We start from the raw sequence: 23728 nt of genomic DNA, 5'->3' as shown, positions 1-23728 counted from the left end.
ACACATCATCTACTCTGCTCTCCCCGGGGATCTCAACAAGCTGCTGGAAAACTGCATTCAGCAAAGCCCTGGCAACCCCCATTCAGCCACAAACACCCCTTTTTTTTCACTTCGCTATACCCCATGCCCCCTTCAGAGCGCTCTTCCCTGCTGCATTCTTCCTCTCAAACACACACACACACACACACACACAGACCAACGACATGCACACACAGCCAGCTCCGTCCTTTCTTCGGCTGTGGAGAGCAGAGCCTCTCAGGCTGAAGTGGCCTTTGCTATTTGTTCACTAAACTCGCATTAAAATGCTGACCCAGGAGGGTGGGATGAGGTGGGGTAGGGGGTGGAACGGGTGTATAAAGCAGTGTGTGTGTGTCTGCATGAAGGTATATGGGCGCAAGTATGTGTTTTGGGTGGGGTATTTAGATATTGGGGGCAACAGGAGGGCAGAGATGGGGGAGAGGGAGGGGGGAATACGGGGTCAGCGGAAACTCCAAAGAGAAAAGGGGGCATCTTTCTTCTGGAAATATCAGAAAAATGGTATCTAAGTGATTAAAAACCTACTCATGAATTGCATTCATAACTACAGTCATGCCAGCAAAGTTGCAGAAAATGTGAAATGAAGAGAAGAAAGATGACATCAAGAAAACAAGAGAACATGACAGCTACCCTCTAAATTCCTCATTCCCTGCTGAGGTTCTGGCTACACAGCTTCTGTCTGTCTGTCTGATGACGCATTACCTCCAGTTAAGCGGCCATACTGCAAGTGTCAACAAACAGGCTGAAATCACAATACGAGCCTGGCTACTTTGGAGGAAAAAAGACAGAAAACCTGCCGATCATCCGCGCTGCTTGACAGCTCAGGAATGTCTGATGAAGAACTTAAATTCTTCAAGGGTCAAATGAGCATTGTTATCCCGGAAAAATGCCGTGTCCAAAACCTGAGTCATTTCCAGTCTGGACTGTCTTCTCAAACATGCTATTAAAGGGGAAACTTGAAGAGAAACTTGAACCACAGACTAGATTTCTTCCAACTCAGCCGCAAAAAGTCATTTGGAGAGGTCAGTCGAGGTCACAGGGAAGCGGCCATCAAAGGCTGAGCAGGAAATCTGAAAACCTTCTTCCAGCCAACAAACACAGATAGAAATTCACATTAACATACATGCAAACAGAGGAGTGACTGGCTGAGCCATTCAGCATGGAAAACTACACCAGCCACAGGATGGTGAGATTGCAGATGTCCATTGCCAAGTGTTATAAACCCTGAAGCCTCAACTTGTAACCACAGCATTCTTATGTTGAGGCATCAGTCTGCTCTGCAGCAACACAAGCCAATTATTAACCCACAGGATGTTCCCACTTTTGACTCCTTCCTCCTGCTTCTTCAGGCAGACCAGACCGAAGTCACCTTCAGACACCTTGTTAGGAGTTACGGTGGCTCGTCTCAGGTCCGCTGAGTCATTATTGTTTGCCAAACAACGGTGACTCAGGATTCGCTGCAAGGGTGCCGTCAACATGTCACACAGAAGGATTTCTCCTCAGTGCCGCAATAACCGTAAAGACAGAGTGACGTGAATGCAAAGACTGCAGAGAGAAGGGAAGGGGGGGCAAAAATAAGTCAGGGGCCTGAAATGTGATCCTATAGTCAGCGGGGATGGTAGACAGCCAAAGTCGAGGATTAGAGGTGAGTTCCAATTTCTGTTCAGGAAAGGAAATGTTTCCTGCCGTTGGACTTGCTTAATGATTGGGCGCTACTTGGATAACTCCCCACGAATGTAACATCACTTAAAACAACAGGAACCGGCTTCGGCCTGCACGTAGATGAGGTTCAGCAGGCTGTAGAATTAAGACCATATTTCAAAACAGACTTTTGTCAAAGTGACAATCCTCGCAGGAAAGTTTTGAAGGACTCTTAATATTTACCAGAGACAGGCTGAGAAGGGCCTTCCTCTTCGTCTTCCTCATTCAGGCAGAACATCAGCGGCTCCTCGTACACCCCGGCGAAGAAACTGGGAGCCTTTTTAACAAAAACAACTGTGAGATTTCCACCGTGAGCTACAGGCATGCCACAGAAACCAACCGGTGAGCGCAGCTAAGTACAAAAACACAAGTGTTTGGCCGGCGCCGAAGGTGTGTGAGAAAGTTCAATCCGGTAACCATCTGCGTCGCATTTAACAGATCCTATTGGAGGAGCGAATCATGTGCACGCCACACCACACCTCTAGAAAACATGAAACACACATCTGACCGGGTGCACAAAGTCAGCTATTCAGCGGCGTGTGCAAGGTGCCAACAGCAGCGCTCCGACAATGAGGGCGACACAATGCGGCGTATTGAAGGGCAGCCGCGGCGCTCCGGCCTCCGCCGCAGTCCGCCACGAGCTGCAGATGTTCCAAACGAAGGCCATTAAACTGCGACTTGTTATAGCACTCAGAATATGTCACATGTTGTGTGGCGATTGTGCTCCTTTTCCATCTGAATGTTCTGTGGTTTGGACTTTCCTCTCATCTTTTTTCACCAAATCAAAAACACACTTATTTCAGCATCTGCGTACATGAGTCTAAGCTGTTTTTTTTTGTTTTGAAAGATGGAGATAAATCAGGACAAAGATGAAATACAAGCTGCCTTCTTCCCAACAATGTGAAAGTGTTGCAGTTGTAGTCGCTTATAACAAACTTGTCAGTGAGACTAAGTACAACAGTCATTGTTACAGTGGCCCTCATGACTTCCACAGTATAACCACCCAAACCTGACGTCTCAGACCTTTGTAACCAGAGCTTTCATCAAAAACACACAATGATAATGACGACCTGCCAGACACTGGAAGTTATTTTGGAAAAAGGAGCGGAGGCACTCACTGACTGCACATTTTTTGACAAATGTACAGCCAAAGAAATCTAACTAAATCCAGGCATCCCAGGCTTAAGAGGAAAATGGATTAGGTGGTGCCTATTGTTTAAAAGACAGAAATTCAAGCCAGAATTTTTGCATGCTACTTAATCAAAACGTGTATTCATTAAATGGAGTAAATTCAATGGACCGTAAATGATTATTAAATTTATTAAGCAAATGTAACATATGCTGCTCATATCTGTACTCAGTGTTGTATACTAAGGATGTTCTTTAATACAAAGAAAATTCAGAACTGTCTGAAAACTAAACTAAACTTACATTTTCTTCAACTGCAGGGTCTCCTCCACTTAGGTCAGGATACAGTGCTAAAAAGAAAAACAAGAAGAAGAAAGAAAACATATTCAGACGCAGCCATTAAACTTCAAAAGAGACTCAATTCAGTGCAGATGTTTGTCAGTTTGTAACGACAGCATGTAAAGTCCCACTTTTGTCTTTTTCATAACCCAGGGGGGAGTTTTATCGTGCGCTCTTAATCTTCTCTCCTTTCACTTAATTACCACAGGCATCCCAGATCAAAGGGCACAGCATATGATCGCCCACCAGAAACAAGCAGCAACACACACAAAATTAGCGTTTGGGTGGTTTGATCAGCAGCCTGGGGTCATGTGAAGATATAAAACTGGGAAATAAAGGGGGAGGAAAGTGGTGGCAACCTGTAAAAGTTGATAAGTGGGGTGAGAAAGTGAGAGACAAAATAAATCTAATAAACAAGCCAAGTAAAAGGAAACAAAGGCAAAGTGTTAGCAAGAAGATAAAACATAAAGCAAAGTACATCTGATTATCTTCTTTATTCACTGTGACATAAGACGACACGTTCGCTGTAACGATTTTAGCTCACTTTGAAGTTGATTTGAAAATGAACCTTTCAGGCTTGAAAAAGAGAGAAGAAGCTACATTTTTCATTAGCTGGTTATGGCTTGCTGCTACATCAGTTAAATATCAGAAATACATTCTTTTCTGCTCAGAAGCAACGTTCTGCAGGGAATCATCAGCTCCTTTAAGTTCTCTTCTAGCGCCCCCAGCAGGTCATTAAGAAGAAATAAATGAGAGCTATCTGATGAACTTGAATTTGTATGGAATGCTTTTGGTTTTGCATGTTCTCCCTGTGCATATATGTTTTCTCTAGAAACCTTGCTTTAGTCACACGGTCTTAAAACACATAACTCTAAAAATCTAAATCGATTTTATCAAATTCACTGTTATGCAGGAAATTCCTCTGATTAAAAAAAACTGACACAAATTTGTCTTAAATTCATAATAAAAAAATTACAATAATAAGTAAAAAATACTGTACATTGTTTTCTCATTTAAATAATTCTAATGTTGCCATTTCCCTGCATGCAGTACTCCTGCATCCCCACAGGAGGGCAGCCTGTTTCTGTCTGCTTTCAAGACAAAGCTGCAAGGATGACAAATGATTGCTACACTAAAAAGAACATTGAAGTCCACAAAAAAGAAAAAAAAAAAATTCCCACACACCACAGAAGTGAGGGATTAGGACATGTAAGGTACCGTTGTCTGCAGGATCATCCACCAGCTCCTCCTTCCCTAAGATGGTCTCCGCCCGTTCCCTCCTGAGGGATCTGATCTGAGAGAGGCGAGGTGAATCATAAGTGAAAAGTAGCATCATAAGTCAGTGTGTGTGTGTGTGTGTGTGTGTGTGTGTGTGTGTCTTTACATTCTTACTTTTTGACATTTGATGGGAATATCTACAAACTTTTTTTTTCTCTTTAACATCTGATTTTCAGTGGAGTATTTAAGCAGAATATCTGTTTTATTATACGATGGGTAGCAATTTCTGCACAGTGATTGACCTCACGTACAACAAGCAGGGGGTGCATGGAGAGGCCAATAAGATGAAGGGTGTACTGGGTACCCCCAGTAAAGCTAAAGCCCCCCCCCCGCTCCACTCACCTCTCTGAGGAAGGCCTCGTCTCTGAGTCGCTGTCGGAGCAGCAGGATGTCGGCGTGGCGGCTCTCCTCTGAGCCCCACCGCAGGTTCTGACGGACGGTCAGCGTCAGGTTCCCCGTGTCGTGGCAGAACCTGAGCAGGCGGGACCGGTCCGCCCACACCTGGGACAGCCCTGCTGGAGGGGTGGCCAGAGGATTGGGGGGGCTGCAGAACCACACGAGGCATCAGGATCACAGACTTATGTTTTTAATATCCTACAGAAAGACTTAGAAACGAGATTATTCAAACAAATCCTACTGTACTGCAATTCAAGCCTGATGAGGGCCCCCTGGTTTTTCAGGACACATAAACAGAATTGTGAAACTGTACTCAAGATTTATGGATCCAGACGGTACCAGAGCTGATTTAGTGGCCTGAGGTCACACTAACAGCTGTTTAGCATTTATGTGTTCAGAAAATGCACCGAGGCCATTACATTTAAAGTATCTGCCAATGAAATCTGGGTTAATAGGTAGCAAAAACCTCGTTCCCAATGTGAAGGAATGCTTTGCTTTCTGAGGAGACATTCTGCAGTTGATGCATAATGTTACAGCGAAGCGGGGTTTCTGCTCAACGCGCCCCGTCGGAGCTGGTGAGCTTACTGTGACAGGAGGTCCAGGAGCTCGGAGTTGCCCTCCGCCTGCGCCAGCTGCAGCGGTGTGACCCCCTCTTCGTTTGGCAAACTGACAGCCATCAAACCGCCCGGCTGGCAGAGCAGCAGCTCTGCAAGCCGACACAGACCCCAGCGCACGGCCAGGTGGAGGGGAGACTCTCTGGGACTGTGACCTGAGCAGGAGGGAAAAGAACAACTCAGCCAAAAGGAACCAAAAGCAGGAGGCAACTAACGTATCCAGCTTTTCCTTCGTGACCTCTAATCATGCTAATAGAACAAACTGCCAGTAATGGATTTCTTTTCTTGCACAGCCCTGGATCCCTGCGCTCCACTGACCTACTTTACAGCAATAAAAGGCTTTTAACACAGCAGTGATGGGTTCTTCTTTCTGCCTGTGCCAACATGATCTGTAATCAGGTAACGGCTCCGCTTGATATCAATCACCGGCAAACGGCTCCTCACAACCAACAGCCTCTTTAATAGCTCAAAATGGAATTACCGGGAGATGCTTTACTTGCACCAAAAAGAAATCTAATCTTTAAGAAAGTGGCACAGATGACAATTTGTTTCAGAGTTCTAATATGATCACATTAAGATCATAGATGCATTCAGAACAGTTCAGTCTTCAGTCTGGGGAAAATTTTGAATGAGAGAAAATGAGAGAAAATGAATAAAACACAATATTAAGCTACTGGATTTAATTTTGTTTTTCAAATTAAAATGTATCTTTTAAAAGAAACTAAACTGAGCTCAAGAGGTGTGCGCCTTAGTTGACCAAAGAAGCAAGATTTGAAGTAAGTGTACCTTTTAAGCTCAACATTACAATCTGTTCCAGGTAGGCAATAGGAAGCTATCCGGTAAACAGTATTTTTTTGGTCAGTTTTAATGAGTAATCAGTTTGAGTCATCAACGTGAACAAGTGTCAAATCTGATGTAATGATCTGAATGCTTTTGTGGGACACTGCAGTTCATAAAATGACAGCTCATGATGACGGTGGTCTCCGACCATTAAAATCTAATTGGATTTTTTTTTTTTGTGGGAGTGAATTTGAATAATCAGCCTCATGCAGTTTCTGGGATATCATGCGAACAGAAATGGAAGAACCAGGAACCAAGAAGCCTCCGGGTTCCCGCTGCTGCTGGGACATAAATAAGCTTACTCCAGGACGCAGAGCGTCTTTATGCTGGGAAAGAAATGTTTTCGAATGAACACATTTGCAGCCATAAGTCAGAGAATCTTTAAAACTGTTTAATCCGGAGATATTTAAAGATTTTACTTTAGGTGTGTTTCGTTTTTTTCTTCAGTGTTTGCAACAGTACCGGTTACACTGTGAGCAAACAGACACAACTGAAACAGAGTTGACAAATTGATAATTGAGCTGTATGCATCAGTATTGGAGCAGCGTTATCAGATTAGCTGCAGACTTTTAGTAGGAGACGCTGCAGCGAAACAGACCGCCGTAACTGTATTACAGCTAAATCTAGTTTGTTATTTATGTAGGTGGCCCTGCCTACATGAACACCCGGATCACACAAACAGATGGTGGCATCTCGTAAACATTGTGGTCAGCACAGAGAGAGGACGCACACACAGAAAGACATGCGCACACATACCCACATAAACACACAGATTTATTGAGCTGTGCCTCAGGCCACTTCCAGATGGAAAGGCTCTATTAACCACATTACATGCTGCTTAATTGGCTATGATGAATTCAACAGGAGCCGACATGCGACCATGTTCACTTCCGATTTCAGCCCGGTGAGCACGGAAAATGGGAATGATGGTCGAGGAGGAGGAGGGGCAGCAGGGTTGAAGAGTTCACCCTTCTTGCAAAGTGCTGATCTAAAGTTTCACGGACAATACCAAGCCATAAATTTATCAACAAAGGCTGTGAGCTGCACTCCTACACACTGACTGTCCTCTGTTCACTTTCTCTCGCTGTAGAATGAACATGTGAATCGGAAAATTACAGCAAAGAAAGAAAAAAAAAAACACTCAAACTTAAACTGTGCCTTTGTGCTAAGCAGTTCATTCCAATAAAAGGGATCCCTGTCCACAGCAGAGTATATCAAAACAGAATAAAAGAATAAACTCAAAACGCTTCTGTCCGGCTCTCACCGTCTCCGCTGCGGCTCCCCAGCACATTCCAGGTTTGGGGGATGTCCAGGTTGGCCATGGCCAGGGCCACGCGGCGATCCATAGCCCAGCGGGAGCTCTTCTGCCCCAGGCTGAACAGGCTGCTCAGCTCCTTGTGATCCCCGCAGCTCAGGCAGTGTCCGTGCACGACCAGGTGCTCCGCCAGGTCCTGGGGATCAATCAGTCATGCAGAGACATTCTAACAGCTGCTTTCTAAAATCTCTTCAAGCTGAGGATGAAATCATTCAAAAATATTCCCAGTCTAAACCAAGCATATCTGGTTTTCATTTATCACTACAGGGGAGAGAAGGATTTTCAATTTCTGGCATTAAAATAACTTCATTCCTTTATCAAAAAATGTTTTCTGGCTTTTTCTTTTGTCTTTACAGATAATCAGTGGCGTCGTGTGAAGAGAAGACTAATCTGTTTGTAATCACACAGGATAAACTGATACTCACGTTTGTCTAAAACAGAATTGTATACTCTTTGGGGAAAATAAACAAAACTTTACTTTTACAAATCCTACAATGGACAAACACACATTTTCCTATTGGCCATTATGTTTTACTCTCTAAATATGTATCCACAGTCAAGATTTAGGGAATTAATTAACTTAAATAACACGTTTAAGAAATTCCGATTCAACAAAGAAGGATATTTGCAAACATGCGCATAGTGTGTGTCCACACACACTCCAATCCAATGAGGCAAAACAAGACGGGGCAATGATATACAGACTTTATAAAAGAACATAAGGGTTTCATAAAGAACAACGTGCTGTTCATTCTTGTATACTAATATGTATATTAAATGTTTGTATGATTGTGAGATTAAAGGGAATTTTAACTGCTAAAAGATAAAATTAAATAATATAAAATCGAGCCATTGGAAGTGGCATGGAACTACCAACCTTTACAATGAAAAATTACCAAACTTTGAGTGTCAAATAGACCAACATTCAGGAAAAATTGCATATATAAAATTAAACTACAGATCTCGCCATTGAGATCCTAAATAAAGAGGAAAGTTTTAAGTTAAAGATATCATCAACCCACCCAGCTTTGGGGCAATAACACAAGTGTTTTATCTGAAGGGTCATTCAGGTACATGCTTGTGTACACTTGTACCTGAGCATCATCGTGAACATACTCCAGCGAGGCTCCGCCGACCCAGGTGAGGACGGAGCTGTTAGAGCACAGGTAGGCCTGAACGGAGACCACCTCCGCCAGATTGTGTCCTGAAGAAGAAGATCGGCATGTTCCTTCTCTCACAACACCACAGTACGAGCATTATTGAAATGTGAATTTTCACAGCTGAGCATTGGTTTTTGGTGATCAGACATGATGGAGACGTACGGAGCCACGTACCGGGCACGATGAAGCAGAGCATCACGTCGCTCTGCGCTCTGGTGACGTGAACCAGCGTGGATCCTTCCAGAACCACGTACACCTCTGCGTCCTCAGGCACCGAGTCCAAACCCTCCAGCAAAGCAAATACCTTCGCTTCGCCCTGAGATAAAGAGAAGCGGGGATGGATGAAAGGAAGAGAAAAAAAAAAAACCTCATCCTCAATATAACGGCTCAGTTCAGAGTGAGACCATTTTTTTCGCTTGCTAAACTGCTCTACATTTCTATAAAAGTTCACCAAATCCTACGATAGTATTTTTCTTGAGGGTACAATAAAACATGACCTCTCAATAAAAGTAGGAATGCCTCAGTGTTTACAGCAAAAACCTGCCCTGATCCAAACAGACCAGAGCCCTTTAAAGTCCTGATTCAAGGCAATAGAGAATATAACAGAGCAGAACAGTCACAGTGATATATAGAGTAATTGGTAGCCTTTAAAATACTTTCCGCAGGTCAAATACGGGTTTGGGTAACAAACAAAAAAAAAAAAAATTCTGGCCTCCTGAGACAGTAAAATAGTTGGTTAAAAGGTTCCAAGATTCTGGGAAACTGATTTACAAAGAAATAGATATTTCAGTCAAATTCATTACAGAATCAGATGAGTAAATACATGAAAATGACATATTTATTGCATTAAAGACATTGAGACAACCAAGGAAATGCAATCAATCGTTCACAGCGTTTGATGCTGACTTTTAAAATGGTGGAACTATAAATATGCTTAAGTCAGTAAAGGTTCGAACACATAACACTGTACAGAGGTGAGATAAAAAGAAGCCAACAGATCATACAGAACAATTTGCTACTGAGATCCATGAAGCTGCTCAAAAAACTAAAAACAGATACTGAAATTACAAATGAAATTCATTGGAAATAAATATATATCTATTATTAATTAATTAAAGATCAGTTGGCAGAGGTATATTTCACTTTAATGTTTCATGCTTTGAATCAACTTTAAAACTCAAAATTCAGGAATTAATGGTGTCATTTATGGTGAATCAATGATCACTGAATATCATCAATCAATCAATCAATTAATCAATAAGTTGTAAATAAAATGTGTCTGCTCTGTCACATTCATACAGTAATCATGTAGACAGTCATCAGTCACATATTTAAAAAATATATAAGAGCAGCAATCACCTTGTGTTGGACGTGTCTGTGTGCTTTCAGCAAGTTTAGGCTCGATATTCAGCCTTCAGCTAAATAAACCTTTGGCAGGTTTCAGATAACTGAAGTGGCTCCCTGAAGCTAAAATCTCTGATGGAGTGAATCGTGTCATCTGCATACACTGTCAGCTGTAGCTCACATAATGCTTTGGCTAACTAAATAAACATCTCTATTGCCACTAAAACCGCTCTGCTCCACGGAGCTGCCGCCACCCAACAGTCACTGAGGGTGAAATCTCTTGTAGATGATATCAATTTGTCCACCTACGGCGGCCTCAATAGACCGCTGAATTGAGGCCATAAGGCACACTGTGAGGGTTATTCTTGGAAACTTATCAAACGACTGACTGGGGCAGCAGCAGAGGAGACAGACTGAAAGGAAAAAGGTACAACAAACTGTGAATGATAAGTTCAAATGTGAAATCCAATAAATGGGATAGACTTGTGCTTGATGAATTTAAAGCAAATTTCAAGTCTTCTCTGAAGCTCCTCTCTATTGGGAGTCTATCTATCAGCTTTGCATCACATCAGCAGCTGACCTGATTTCTCATGCTATGAAGCTGAGAGGCTTTTCTCTTTTCCTCTTTCCCCGTCTCCGATGGAGAGACTCCTTTTCTGTCTTTCACCTCATCCAACCTTCCTGTTCAATTCACCTCTTTGGCTTCTCTTTTACAGAAAGAAAAACAGGTCTACCACAAGTTTTGAAATGTTTCCCCGGCCTTTGCCGTGCCCTCATTACAGCTCCTCACATTTGTATGATTGACCAGATGGTGACCACTAATGACGCTGTGGCGATGAGATGAAATACTGCATGTATCAGTAGGAAGTGCCTGGAAGGAGACTGAGAAACACAAACCCATTCATGTCTCAATGAGGGAAATGATGTGAGCCAAGTAGGCATGAGCTGCTTTTAACGTTCACCTTCCAACTAATACTTTCACAATACATGGTCATGGAAAAGGAGAGAAGGATTTACTAACTTCCACAATCTCAAAGGTCTTTCTTGCATATTGCTGACATAACTGTCTCCTCTCTCGTGTCAGCTTTTATTTTAATTGACTCACAGTTTGATGTTTGGGTCCTATTTTCAAAAATAGATAAGATAAATTTAGTGGCGGTGTCATTTTTCTGTCACAGCCAATCTGTGCTTTTTAACTAGTTGTCATGGCTTCCCTGCGAGAAATAATCAGAATTCTATCCCTCTATCTTTTCTACTTATTTAATTAAAACTACAGTCGCGAGAGGGCTGGAGGAGTTGTAAATGTGTGAGAGTTTTACAATGTTTGATAGGTTGTGTGTGTTGCTAAAAATATATATATATGTATACTTTTTTTACATGGTAAGAGTGACATGACTCAACCAAAACTAAAAAGAAACACAATGGATTTTATTCTCTTTAGATAATTCATCCCCTTTTCTCCTGTAACATAAGCTGAATGACAGCTGTTTATGTGTAAAAGACTTCACAGTGACGTATGACTCCTTCAGAACAAGTTGCAATGCCGAACAGCACATCAAAGACTCTTTCTGCAAAATTATTCAAGTGCGTGAAAAAATAACAGCGTGAGCTTCACCGTGACACGTCGGACTTCATAGCAGTCTGTAACGATTAGTTTGCTCTCAGTCTCACACAGTCCCTAGCCTGAAAACAGAGTATTGCTAAAGATCAATTTTCTTCACTTTTGCAATCGACACATTGCTTTTAAACTGTTTATGGTGAAGCAACAGAAGTCTATGTTTTATCTGGATGATCTGCATTTGTATCACCTGTCTGCACAATATTTAACACCTTAGAAGCACTCCTTTGCAGTTGGAACAAATTACCCAAACACTAAAATTACAGAAGTAAAGTGAATCAATATTTTATATCATAAAAGAGTGGCTTCTGTCAGAAAACATGAAGAGTATCTATACAGCAGATCAGCACTGAGTCAGGCCAGGCTGCCGGTTCCCTCCTGAGACTCCTCCAATAATGAAACACCTGGTCGAAGACTGTTCCTTCACAAAACAAGACTATTTCACTGAGGTCAGCCTCTGTGACTCAGCCCACCTCCCTCCTTCCCCTTTATGAATCACAGCGCTGCACAGCTGATAATTTCAGGGTAGCGAGGGCTGACAGGTGGTTGACGGCTTCCAAGTCACTGTTTCGACATCCCCACGCTCGCCTGTTCGCCTCGGCTACGTGGCGTTAGCATGGTTTAGCCAGAAACGGCACACCGCCGGTGAAGTGAGCGGAGACAAGCCGGTTTATCTTTTTATTTCCTGGCAGAACAGTAAAGACTCAACGCAGATCCAGGCGAGGTTATGAGAGAACACCTGCCACCAGGCAGCCAGAGCACATGGTTCTGTGAATCCCCGTCGCATCTATAGCTTATTTTCCTGAAGTATCCTCATATTACATCCAGGTTCAAAAGAAGGAATCTATTTGAAAAAAGAAAGGGCAAAGCGGCGTGCCCTCGCTCACCGTTTGATGACCTTTAAGTCACCTTGAGTGAAAGGGAAAACAGAAAATACTCGATTAAAAGATTGTGATGGATGTAGCCCCTTGATCTCAAGAGAGACATTTGTTTAAATCGCTGTGTGTTAACGCACAAATGAAGTGTTAGTCTGCAGTCCTGCCCTGTTTGACTACAGCTCAAATACGTCTATTCAAAGGTTTACACACATCCAGGCACATCGCAATCCAAAGGCACAGCAAACACGAGTTCTTTTTCAACTCGTAGTGAGTGAAAAACAAATAGAGAAACACCACCATGAATGAATCCCAGAGTTACTGATTTGCTAGTTGTATATAAAAACACCAGACAACCATTGTCACCACTGTGATGATTAATTCGTGTTTTTTTTTCTTGAAACACTGATTCAACAACAGCAGAGTGTAACTGATACACAGATGAAGCCAAATATTCTCTATGTTCAGCCATCAGGGTGAAACTAGCCTCAGTAATTAAGTCCTTCCAAATACATTTGCTGAACATTTCCTGAAACATGATATTTCAGCAAAAGACTTTCAGTTTTTACAAATGAGGCTGCTGATCTCTGACTGTGCTCGAACTCGCAGAGGGTTTTCCTGGAAGGACGGAGAGCTCTTCACATTAATTGGAGCAAATGCTCTTGAAACTGATACAAAATGAAGCGCATACTTACATACAAAGGCACTTTCCTCCTGCTCAGCTCCATCTGCACAGCAACTGCAGGCAGAGATGGACGCTTTTGAGATATTTAAGGGACAGAACAGGCAGCAGAAAGGAAAACACACTCAGTGAAACCATATGACTCTTCAATTACTCCTCTGGTCATTGCGGTTATCCTTCCTCTTTGTCTGATTCTAAAGAGATTATCTAATCAAGCCTCATGTGTGCCAAGCAGTCACAGAAGTCCACTGCTGAGACAGGATGGTCTTGTGATCCCAAGTTTGTGGATTAATGATTTTAATTATTATACTTTAACACTGATGTGTTGAGACAGTGGCAGAAGAATCAAAGTGGCAAAATCTGATATGTAGGCAGTGTGTGTGTGTGTGTGTGTGTGTGTGTGTGTGTGTGTGTGTGTGTGTGTGTGTGCAGGAAATCGATTGAGTTTCAGTGCTGCAGGGTTCAGATCTGTTCTTTATCAGAGGCCACTTTCTAAACTGGACACAACAACAAGATCCTAGCATCCTTCTTAAGAAAACAGTTTCCTCTGCTGCATCACGTCTGGGCATTAATTTACATTTATATAACTGAATCTGCATTAAACCAAACAATCCTGAAGGTCAGGAGGGAAAATATGAAAGAAATAATAACACTATTTCTTTTATGACACAGCAAAAGAGGTCAGCATCTCAGTTTTATTGTCTCTGTAAAATCAATTTAGTTTCATATATATTTATGCCTTTCTTGGATATTCCAATACAGTTTACAGCTGGTCTATCTGATCCGCTGTAATTGGGTCGTTTAACACTTGAAGAAGAAAAAAAAAACTGACAAAGTGTCGATAAAACAAAATCAAACAGTCACCCAGAACTAATTTGCGAGCTGGAGACATTATTAATAAAGCACCTTACCTCCACAGGAGCTCAGAAGTCCGGAAAATCAGAAAAACTAGGATTTGGGCTGTAAAATAACAATTCTACAGCGGATTCATCTTCTGTCTGCAGGCTGCGTGTTGATGTGCGTGAGTGTGTGTGTGTCTGTGTGTGTGTGGAGGAGGAGAGCTGCAGACTCACTGACTCTCTGGATGCTCTCAGTCTGCAGCCTGGTCACATGCAGAGTCCTCTGTGTGGGATTATCTGTTGTTGCAGCGCCCCCTACTGGAACAAAATGAAACTGCACAAAGACAGGAGCGTTCCTGTCTGGCTCTTGGTGTGTTTTCTCTTTTCCTCTTCACTGGGGCCAAATAATTGTGAAAAGAAAAGAAACATATTTCCAATATGTCAGTCTGTTTTGAATTGATTTCTAAATGCATGTTTTTAATCTCATTGTGTTTATTTTAAAGCAGTGCTGTTGAAAAGTTCCGTTTCGATATCCACCCAACTTCAACACCGCTAACCTCATTCACTTCATCTTTAATAAGGCTTATTAATATGAAGTTCTTCATTAAGAAATATTTTTCTCACACAGATGTGCAAACACCGTTGAGTAATGTCACAGTTTTCAGCTTTCACACTGAGTCTTTAAGGATCAGCAGCTACTGCAGCTTTACTATGACAACACTCGCTTTTCATATGACAAAGATTTATTTCAAATTTTCTTACAAAATGAAGCTGGATATGAAAACACTAACCAGTTGAACCTGTTAAAACACTTGATCTCTCTCACACACACACATTGAAATTTGAAAGTGTAATTAGAAAACTTCCAATAAAAACAATGCTCTGCATCCATACAGTCACAGATTCTCCAGACAACACATTCTGCCAATTAGCTGCAACATCGTTGAGTTAAAACACCAGAGTGAGACCACAACTTCATCAGTCTCTTAAAACTTGCACCAAATGTTTCTCTGGTCAAGTCTTTGACAGATGCACCGCCGCATCAGGAAGTTTGTGTCTGTCGGTTGTTGGAGTTGTAAAATCAATCTAAAGCAGTCCGGAGAAGTCTCTGCGTTTGAGTTTCAGGTGGCTTGGAGCTGCGGTCTGGAGGAACTGGCCTCTTCCTGTGCCAGGCCGTTGAACCTGCTGGCGCCCGAACGCGGCGCCTCCGTCCTCGGCAGGGAGGAGGCAAACAGAGTGTCCAGCATCCCCAGGACCTCCAGCAGGTCCTTCTGGTAGTCGATCTCTTTCTCCAGCAGGTCCTGCAGACGCACCAGCTGTCGGTCTACCAGTGGCGACTGTCCGATTACCGAGCGGTAGATGTCCAGGATCATCTCGGCGGCCGGTACGAGGACAGGGGCAAACCTGGGGTCAACCAAGTTCCTGGAGAAGAAACAACAGCAGCAGGTAAAGAACAAACCTCTCTACTTCATGTGGCGTTAACTAGGATTAAACCTGACACCACATCAGTTTCCGATATGTTCTTGATTTTAGCTGTATTGGATGAAGTTTATCCCCTCATCTTCACCCCATAAGCTCTACTAGAGTAACGAAGCCTTGCCTAACACATCTCGTCCTTACCCTATGAAGAAGTGGAGGAGCTGAGACAGTCCCTGCTCATCCCTTCCTGCCAGGGCGTTCTTTAACGTTCCTCTCCGGTCCAGCTCCTTGATAACGGCAACAGTGACCTCAGGCTTCTTCACTCGGGTCCACGTCTGCAAACAAATTTTATATTTGGAAAATTAATACAAATAAAAACTACACCTTTTGCTTTTTTCACCTTTTTTCCTGTACTCATAAAAATATTTGTGTGCTTGAGACACACATACCTGCAGAGCTGTATCCAAAGCTTTGGATACATTAAATTTCTTCAACTGCTTGTCATATTTGGCCAAATGCTCCCTGACTGGCTTACTGACAAGATAATCACCCTTGGAAAGAAAAAAAGATAGAAAACGGAGAATGAAGCTCAAAAAAGCTGAAACAGAAACTTAGTGAGCACCAATCAAACACTCAGGCTACCGTTTGCATCTAATAACATGGATTTAATTTCATGAATTCATACTGGGACCACTGTACATCAGCAAATGAAAACGAACCTCTTTGGGAACATAATTCTTCCCTTTTACAAAAACTCGATAGGCTGGTCGCCGCCTCTGTTGGCCCGACGCTCCCTTCGACTCTTCAGAGCTTTTCCTGTGTTTGATGCTCAGGATACTGTTGGTCATACCGACGACGATGGATTCATCGTCCGGCTGAGGAGAAAGACACAAAGCTTCACTGTAAGACGTCTTCGTGAAGAGGAGGACGAAGCCTCAACAAGCTCAACTCATGTATGAGTGTGGCTGAGGTTTTCAACGTTATATGAGTGCAGTCTTTATCATGTTGATCGTTAATGCTCCGTCCTAAACACAAAATAATGAGTTGCAGTGAATGTTAGAATGAGATCCTTACAGCTAAAGCCAGACTGAGGATGGCGGCGGCGTAGTCGAAGCTGTGGACCACTTTGTAGTTGGTTGTGTTGTACACTTTAACGTGCCTGAAAGACAAACAGAATCACTCATACGGGCTTTATTTATACAGGGCGGTTACAATGGCAGCAGCTTCACTCACTTGAGCAAGAGCGCCCTTCGTAAACAGAAAAAAACTTGAACAGTAAATACACGTTTCCCCGAGATCTTCACAAATGTTTTTTTCTTTTTTAAAGAGAAGTATCTTTCTCACACACACACACACACACACACACACACATGGGCTCACCTGTCCAGAGAGGCAGACAGCAGCCTCTGTCCGTTACTGCTGAGACATACACATGTGACCGTTTTGTGATGATTTCGCAGTGACACCAATGGCTGACCACCTTTTAGTAAATCCCACACTTTCACATAGCGGCCCCCTGAGAGATGAGATTGAGAAGAAAAAAAAAAGTTTCACTATCTTGGACAAACATTATTAAATTCAGCGTCAAGTGTTGGAATGCAGTCTGTTTAAGGAAAGGAATAAAAAAAGGAAACAGTTTAAGATTTGTTCAGACTGGTGTTCTGTTCAGGACAGAACACCGAATGAGTTATGTAAGAAATCATCCTGCCGATTACCTGCGGAGACGAGCAGCCCTTCAGAGGGATAGAGGAGAAGACTCTCCACCGGTTGGCCATGATCCATGGTGAGAACACTCTTATCTGCTCTGGCATCAAACAGCTTCACCGTGTGGTCATAAGATCCTGAGAGAAAAACATTCACTCGTCATAAACACACCCTCAGATCTCAGTAGCATTCAGCAGTTTCAAAACTTAGTTCGTCAGCATAATGAATATTCTGAATACACAAGTTACAAAGTGGCATTCTGTTGCTGTTTCTACATAACAGAAAGTGTTACAAATTACGGTAGCAGTCCTGTTAGTCCAGATTACATTCTCTTCAAAACATCAACCGGCAATGAAAAGGATTTAAAATGATTAAATGATTCACAAACATTAACAGGCCACTGATTTCATGCAGTGTTTTTCTCAAAGCAATATAAAACACTGCTCTTCTATCTTACCGGTTATGAAGAGATCTCGATTGAGTTTACTCGTGACACCGCAGCGGATATAATCTGTGTGTTCCTGGTAGACGTTGAGCTCAGTGGCGTTGGGGATGTCCCACAGACGGCAGGTGTAGTCGTCTGACCCAGTGAGGATCTGATAGCGGTCTGAGGTGAAGTCTGTTACATGTACAGCCCTGAACGAAGGAAGGAAAACAAAACAAAAAAACCATGACAATAACATCAGTTTGCCTTCCTGAACAGACACTTACAGATCAGTAACAGTTTGTTGTCAGAAATCTTGGGAATCATCATGTAATCAGTCGATGGATCACTCAAGAAATCATCATTCAACATTTCCATTGTTGCCCATCTACCCCTGACTCCAGTTCTGAGCAAAAATTAGTCAAAAATAAATTGGCTAAGAAATGAGGGTCATCTAAACTTCTGAAACTGTATCATGAAAACAAAAAACCTGAAGGTAACACTTCACTTCCTCTAACATATTACACTGTAATCTTGGTCTCTGACATTCAAAGGTTTTATTATTATGTTCAAATGACCATAATTATGAAGGTGCTGTCTCATATTGAAAAAGAAACCCGACAAATACAACATTTCAGAGGTTAAAAAGAAGTCCACCTTTCATTTTAAAGCAAAACAATTACGAGACATGCGAGCAGCATCAAGCCCAACACTTACTTTGTGTGTCCTTTAAACATCCTGAGTGCCGCCTTGCCACCGATGTCAAACAGCCGGACGACCGAGTCCTCACATCCCGCCACGAGCAGCTGACCATCCGATCTGAACCTGCCACTGTACGCTGTGTCCTTAAATCTCGTGAACGATTTGACAGGCTCTTGGGAGAACGGCCCGTAAATGTGAATCTGTACAGGAGTGGTAATGAGAAGCCATATGATTGCTGATAACTTTGGAAAAATAAAAAGGCACTAAACAGCAAAAGTGGTCACACTGGTTTAAAAAAAAAAAAAAGAGAAGCCGATTTGAAATTACACATGCAAACAAACTTTAGTGAAACATACTCTTGTGAATGCTGTCACAGCATAATTATGTGGAGCCACAGGAGAGAAGTCAATGTTTGTGACAGCGCCAAACTCTTTGATCTGCACTGGAGCCTGCAAAGACAGTTATTCACACAATTAAATGAACATAAAACAACATATATAAAAGACTGAACACAACAAAAGACTTTTTGTGACAAAGTACAACTACACCATACCAGTTGAGAGTCTTACCTTGTAGTTTTTCCAGTACAGTGTATCTTGTGTGACTTTTTCTCCAAGTTTAGGATAGACCTGGACTTTTGTTGGCTTAAAGGATGCCATGACTGTGATGACCAGAGTAACCTGAACCTGTGGAGATGCAGCAAAACAAGCTGAATACCAACACACAGGCTACTTGGCGTCTGACACTTTTTGGCGAGCCGATTAAGATTAAACTGACTCATTTAGATGTTTAGCTATTAAAATAAAGTTAAAACATTACCCTTAACCATAAAAAAAGCAATCTCCAGAACTACAGATCCAACAACACATTCAGAGCAGGAAAAGAAGTTTCACTCGGCACCATGACAGCCCACAAAAAACACAAAGAAAACTGTATCTCATCAAGAAATTATACATGCTCAATTCTCTCACAAAACGCATACGCATAGATATATGTGTTTGGAGTTTGAAAGTAAAGCCGCATCATCAAAACAGACATTTAGCCAACGTGCTCGAGACAGCTCAACTTAGTTAGCACGCTGCGCTTTAGCCTGTTAGCATTTCTTAGTAAACTTCGCTCTGATTACTCTCACCTTTAAAATATGAGACCTGGGAGTGAAAACTTGCTTTTTTGTCCGTACGCTGTTTTAGAATGAACTGATGGCGATGACAACTTTCGGGGAAAGCTGACATGTAGTTATCTCAACCTGCAATCACGTTGCCTCTCAGCACACAGGGGGACGCCATGACAGTAAATGTAACCACGTTTCTCTTCTTCTTTGCCTGCTTTGGCAGCTTTGACAGCCTCGCGGCGCACAGCGCCGTCTGAAGGGCGGGGGGTTGAGGTGCAACTCAATATCTACCCACCGCCCTGCACGACGAGCACTTACTTTGAAAGGTTGTGAACTTCCTGCTTTACGCTCATGTCAGTGACGTAACTTCCGGCCGGCCCCCCTTTCCCTGAGCCTCCGCCGCCTGTGTGAGCCGCGTGTTTACACTGTCCCAGGTCAGTTCACGTCTGATCAGCGCTTTCCGACAGTCTCCAGCTGTTATCATTAAAACGCGGAGCGCGATAAACACACACGCCGTTCAGGCTGAGCATTAAAATGTAACAAAAGAGGGAGAAATACCGGAATGCAAACACGCTGCTGAAGAGGCCTGCACTAGCTCCGTTAGCTTGGTTTGCTAATTTAGCACTTCAGGTGACATATTTGGCGGAGTTGTGTGTTTAATGAGTGAAAAGCTCACAGCTCTCAAAGCTTCATCATCTGTTTAACGCAAGTTAGTGAATGTCTGGACTCACTTAGCACTAATATCTTAGGGGAAGCATGGCTTGTCACATTCATGTGCAGCTATTTCTGGCCTCCTGGCAGCTGCACTTTCTCACTTTGTTTTGTCAAGATGTAAAAAATAATAAAGACATTTCTGAAGGCTTTTCGTCATTTCTTGGCCATTGCAAATGTCATGAGCCCTGAAAGTAGTTAATGTTTTCACCTGCTTAGAAAATATTCCATTTCTTGCTTGTCACAGACTGAGTGAAGGTTTAACGTAAAGGTCAGTCTATATATGAGAAGCAGTCTTAATAAAATCAGCATTTATGCACTTAAGTGATGGTCTGGAACAGCTGTTGGCTTCTTACACATTTTCCAGCTAAGTGGATGAGAATTAGTTTAACCCTTAAGAATAAAATGACTGACAAAAAGAATTCTTGTGTTCTATCGTTTCAGATGAAGGAGAATATAATGAACCAGGAGAAGCTTGCCAAACTGCAGGCGCAGGTCCGCATAGGTGGCAAGGTGAGTTAAAAGTGTATGAATGGTACATTGAGACACAATTTGTGGATGTATTACTCAGTTTCTCTGTTTGCTCTCTTGCTCTGTTAGGGCTCAGCTCGCAGAAAGAAGAAGGTGGTGCACAGAACAGCTACAGCAGATGACAAGAAGCTGCAGTTTTCCCTCAAGAAACTGGGAGTCAACAACATATCCGGCATTGAGGAGGTACATCAAATTATGTGTCACAGTCAACTGAAAGCAAACAGCCTGAATGCTTGTCTACAATGTTTGTTTGTTTTTTAAATTAGATCTCTGTAAGTCTGAACAGTGTAGTTACAGGAAGTCATCCAGTTAACAAAGTACTGTCAGTAGAAATGTTTTTGTAAAGAAAAATAGTAGTGTTGATTCTGTTTTGTTTGTTTCTTTCAATTGACATTCAGTTTTGACAGTGATCTGTCTTCAGACTGCATCTTTGCTGGTTCCCGCAGGTGAACATGTTCACAAACCAGGGGACAGTGATCCACTTCAACAACCCCAAGGTTCAGGCCTCCTTGGCCGCCAACACCTTCACGATCACGGGGCACGCTGAGAACAAGCAGCTCACAGAGATGCTGCCAGGAATCCTAAACCAGCTGGGAGCCGACAGTCTGACCAGCCTCAGGAGATTAGCAGAGACCCTACCCAAGCCAGGTATCCGTAATGGAGCTTTTCTTGAGTTACATGCGTGTGTCAAAAGTCTTGTGCGATGTTTGATAACGATGTACTTTCTGCTCTGCGTTCCAGCTGGAGAGAACAAGGCTCCCATGGTGGCTGCAGAGGAGGAGGATGATGAGGTCCCAGGTAAGAACACTCACATGTGGGAAAGACAGCTGTCTGAATTCATTTTCATTCAGTTTGCAGTTTCTTACTGTCAGTACTTTGTATTTGTTGCTTTTTAGTTTTATTCCGTTCCTCTTGACAGCGTTCACCTTCTTTCTGTTTCCAGATCTTGTTGAGAACTTTGATGAAGCTTCAAAGAACGAGGCCAACTAACAAGCACCAGCAGACATTCAGCGCTCCTGTGGACTCACTGTCTCCGTCACTGTTATTGCTCTGTGGTTACAATACGCACACACAAACACACACACATGCTTTCTAACTGTAACTGTGACAACTTGGCTACAGCAAGTAAACTCCCACCTCCTCTGCCAACTGTTAACTGCTCTGTACCTGACCTGCAGTACAGGTGAAATATATTTAATTCAGTGGAATGTGCACACCTTTCTCTCTTTCCTGCTGCCGCTCCAGCATTGTGATGCCTACACATCAAAAATGTATCAGTGGAATTAATCATGTAATAAAGATTACATTAAAATTATTTTTGTGCTCCATTATTAAAGTACCTAAACTTATTATTGAAAAGTAAATTTAAATATCCCATCTACTACAATATATTCTTCAACAGCAAACTTCACCAAACCTGTAAAGAAAAAAAGGAGCTTTTATTTCCAAAAAACGCAGCAGTGGTTATATATTATTACATTATTGAGTGAAGTTGACTCTTTTTTTGAAAAGATTTTTTTAAATCTACTTCTATCATGGACTAGCTTATTGTATAAGTTGAAAAATGTTACTACACTTCTGGCAGTGTGGCTAAATGCTGTCTTTCACATGCAGACAGCTCTTCAGATCAACCATGAATTTAACCAAATGAATCTTTTGCTGGCAATTAACAATTTCAAATAACTTATTTTTTGATTATTTTTATCCACTGAAACTTTCATTAATTTAACTTGACTCCCATGAGCAGCTTATTATACTATTGACTTTGTGACATTGAAAAAGGAAAGAATTGTTGTACCATTGGCAGGTATTGTGTTATTGGTCATGATCACTGGCATATTGTTGCTTGTTACTGACACCAAGCCCAGAGGTGAATTAGGGAGATCCTCGCTGTGAGGAAACCACCGTTCCCCCACCTGATCAGAAGCAGTCGAAACCAAATGCAATAGTATGATTTGTCCATACATTGCATCACTTTACTGCCGAGAAGCTACAGATAGAAAGTCAGATCATAATGCCATGACGTAAGGTTTTGCCCAGCAGAGTTGTTGTCCTCTGCTGAATGATCAGCATGACTCTGTCACATTTGAAAGTGAAATGATTCTTCTCACATGATATACTGCACGTGTTGTTTGTTCTCATACTTTACACATGTAAATGACGTTGGTAAAGGTATCCGACTACTTTCCTATGTAAATAACTGAGCTTTGAGAAATGTCAGCAACGTGACGAAATCCACTTCTGCTCTCTGCACCGTAGTAACCCTGTCTGTGACGTTCCTCGTGTGACCAGAGAATAGTTTCTGTTAACCGTCCCGTCAGTTAATGAGTCACTAATGCTGGGGTAGTTTCTCGGTCGGCACTGTGTGGGGGGGTCTTTCTGTCGTCAGGACTGAGGTGATCCGGGAGCTCGCCACAGCGCTGAACTCCATGGAAGCGGATCACATGCAAAGTGTGAACTGAGGGGGATTTTCTAGTTTTCTTCACACTCTTCGACTGACGTAAAAAGATTCATGACCTCATAGCAGCTCTCATGAAGCCACAAATGAAGGAAACCACTGAAATAACACATTTAAACACGAGACACTACATAAAAAATTGATAGTTTCAAAAAAAAAATCAGACGGTTAAGTCGTCGTCTGCCGTCATCAGTGGGTCAGTTGGCCTGATTCTAGTAAAATGTGTTTTTGGATGGGAGTGTTCCAAACAACTGGGCTTTTCTGTGATCTAATATTGCATCTTTCGCTTCAGACAGATGAATAACACTTTCTAGGTTTTTAGGGAAGTGAAACCAGTTATTTCTGTACAAATGACTGAATAAGTTTCACAAAACTTGAATCAAGACTCGGCTTGATGATTAAAGCGTTGCGGTAGATGTCGGCTTCTTGTGAAATCCAGAGAAAAAAAAAAAACGGGTAAATATGACACTGAATATTAATGCAGCCCTTCAATGGGTCTCTGT

The 23728-nt window shown here is 42.3% G+C and overlaps 3 protein-coding genes across 3 annotated transcripts in view; 1 reads left to right on the top strand and 2 right to left on the bottom strand.

Moving 5' to 3' along the window:
* LOC115398459 (rho guanine nucleotide exchange factor 28-like) overlaps positions 1-13398 on the bottom strand; it is a 34975-nt gene extending 21577 nt beyond the window's left edge. The window contains exons 1-9 of the mRNA XM_030105218.1: positions 13340-13398; positions 8982-9123; positions 8742-8851; positions 7597-7783; positions 5464-5647; positions 4825-5026; positions 4423-4498; positions 3169-3215; positions 1921-2014 (exon numbers count right to left, since the gene is read on the bottom strand). Coding sequence (XP_029961078.1) covers positions 1921-2014; positions 3169-3215; positions 4423-4498; positions 4825-5026; positions 5464-5647; positions 7597-7783; positions 8742-8851; positions 8982-9123; positions 13340-13372 — 1075 coding nt within the window. The 5' untranslated portion in view covers positions 13373-13398. The remainder of the gene's footprint in view (positions 1-1920; positions 2015-3168; positions 3216-4422; positions 4499-4824; positions 5027-5463; positions 5648-7596; positions 7784-8741; positions 8852-8981; positions 9124-13339) is intronic.
* Positions 13399-14896: 1498 nt separating this feature from the next.
* utp15 (UTP15 small subunit processome component) lies at positions 14897-19717 on the bottom strand. Its single transcript, XM_030104769.1, has 12 exons — positions 19547-19717; positions 18984-19100; positions 18771-18863; positions 18430-18614; positions 17746-17924; positions 17300-17425; positions 16965-17100; positions 16659-16743; positions 16304-16459; positions 16034-16135; positions 15786-15919; positions 14897-15587 (listed from the first exon to the last, which is right to left on the bottom strand). The coding sequence occupies exons 2-12, from the start codon at positions 19071-19073 to the stop codon at positions 15287-15289; spliced, it is 1587 nt and encodes a 528-aa protein (XP_029960629.1). The 5' UTR covers positions 19074-19100; positions 19547-19717; the 3' UTR covers positions 14897-15286.
* Positions 19718-19844: 127 nt separating this feature from the next.
* Positions 19845-22085, top strand: LOC115398029 (transcription factor BTF3-like). The gene is made up of 6 exons (XM_030104644.1): positions 19845-19959; positions 20681-20749; positions 20837-20950; positions 21214-21415; positions 21509-21565; positions 21711-22085. The coding sequence occupies exons 2-6, from the start codon at positions 20681-20683 to the stop codon at positions 21755-21757; spliced, it is 489 nt and encodes a 162-aa protein (XP_029960504.1). The 5' UTR covers positions 19845-19959; the 3' UTR covers positions 21758-22085.
* The last annotated feature ends 1643 nt before the right edge of the window (positions 22086-23728 follow it).

This window comes from Salarias fasciatus, chromosome 12 (assembly GCF_902148845.1).
Source record: "Salarias fasciatus chromosome 12, fSalaFa1.1, whole genome shotgun sequence".
NCBI lineage: Eukaryota > Metazoa > Chordata > Actinopteri > Blenniiformes > Blenniidae > Salarias > Salarias fasciatus.
The sequence above is the reverse complement of the archived record's forward strand: the minus strand, read 5'-3'. Positions and strand labels throughout refer to the sequence as shown.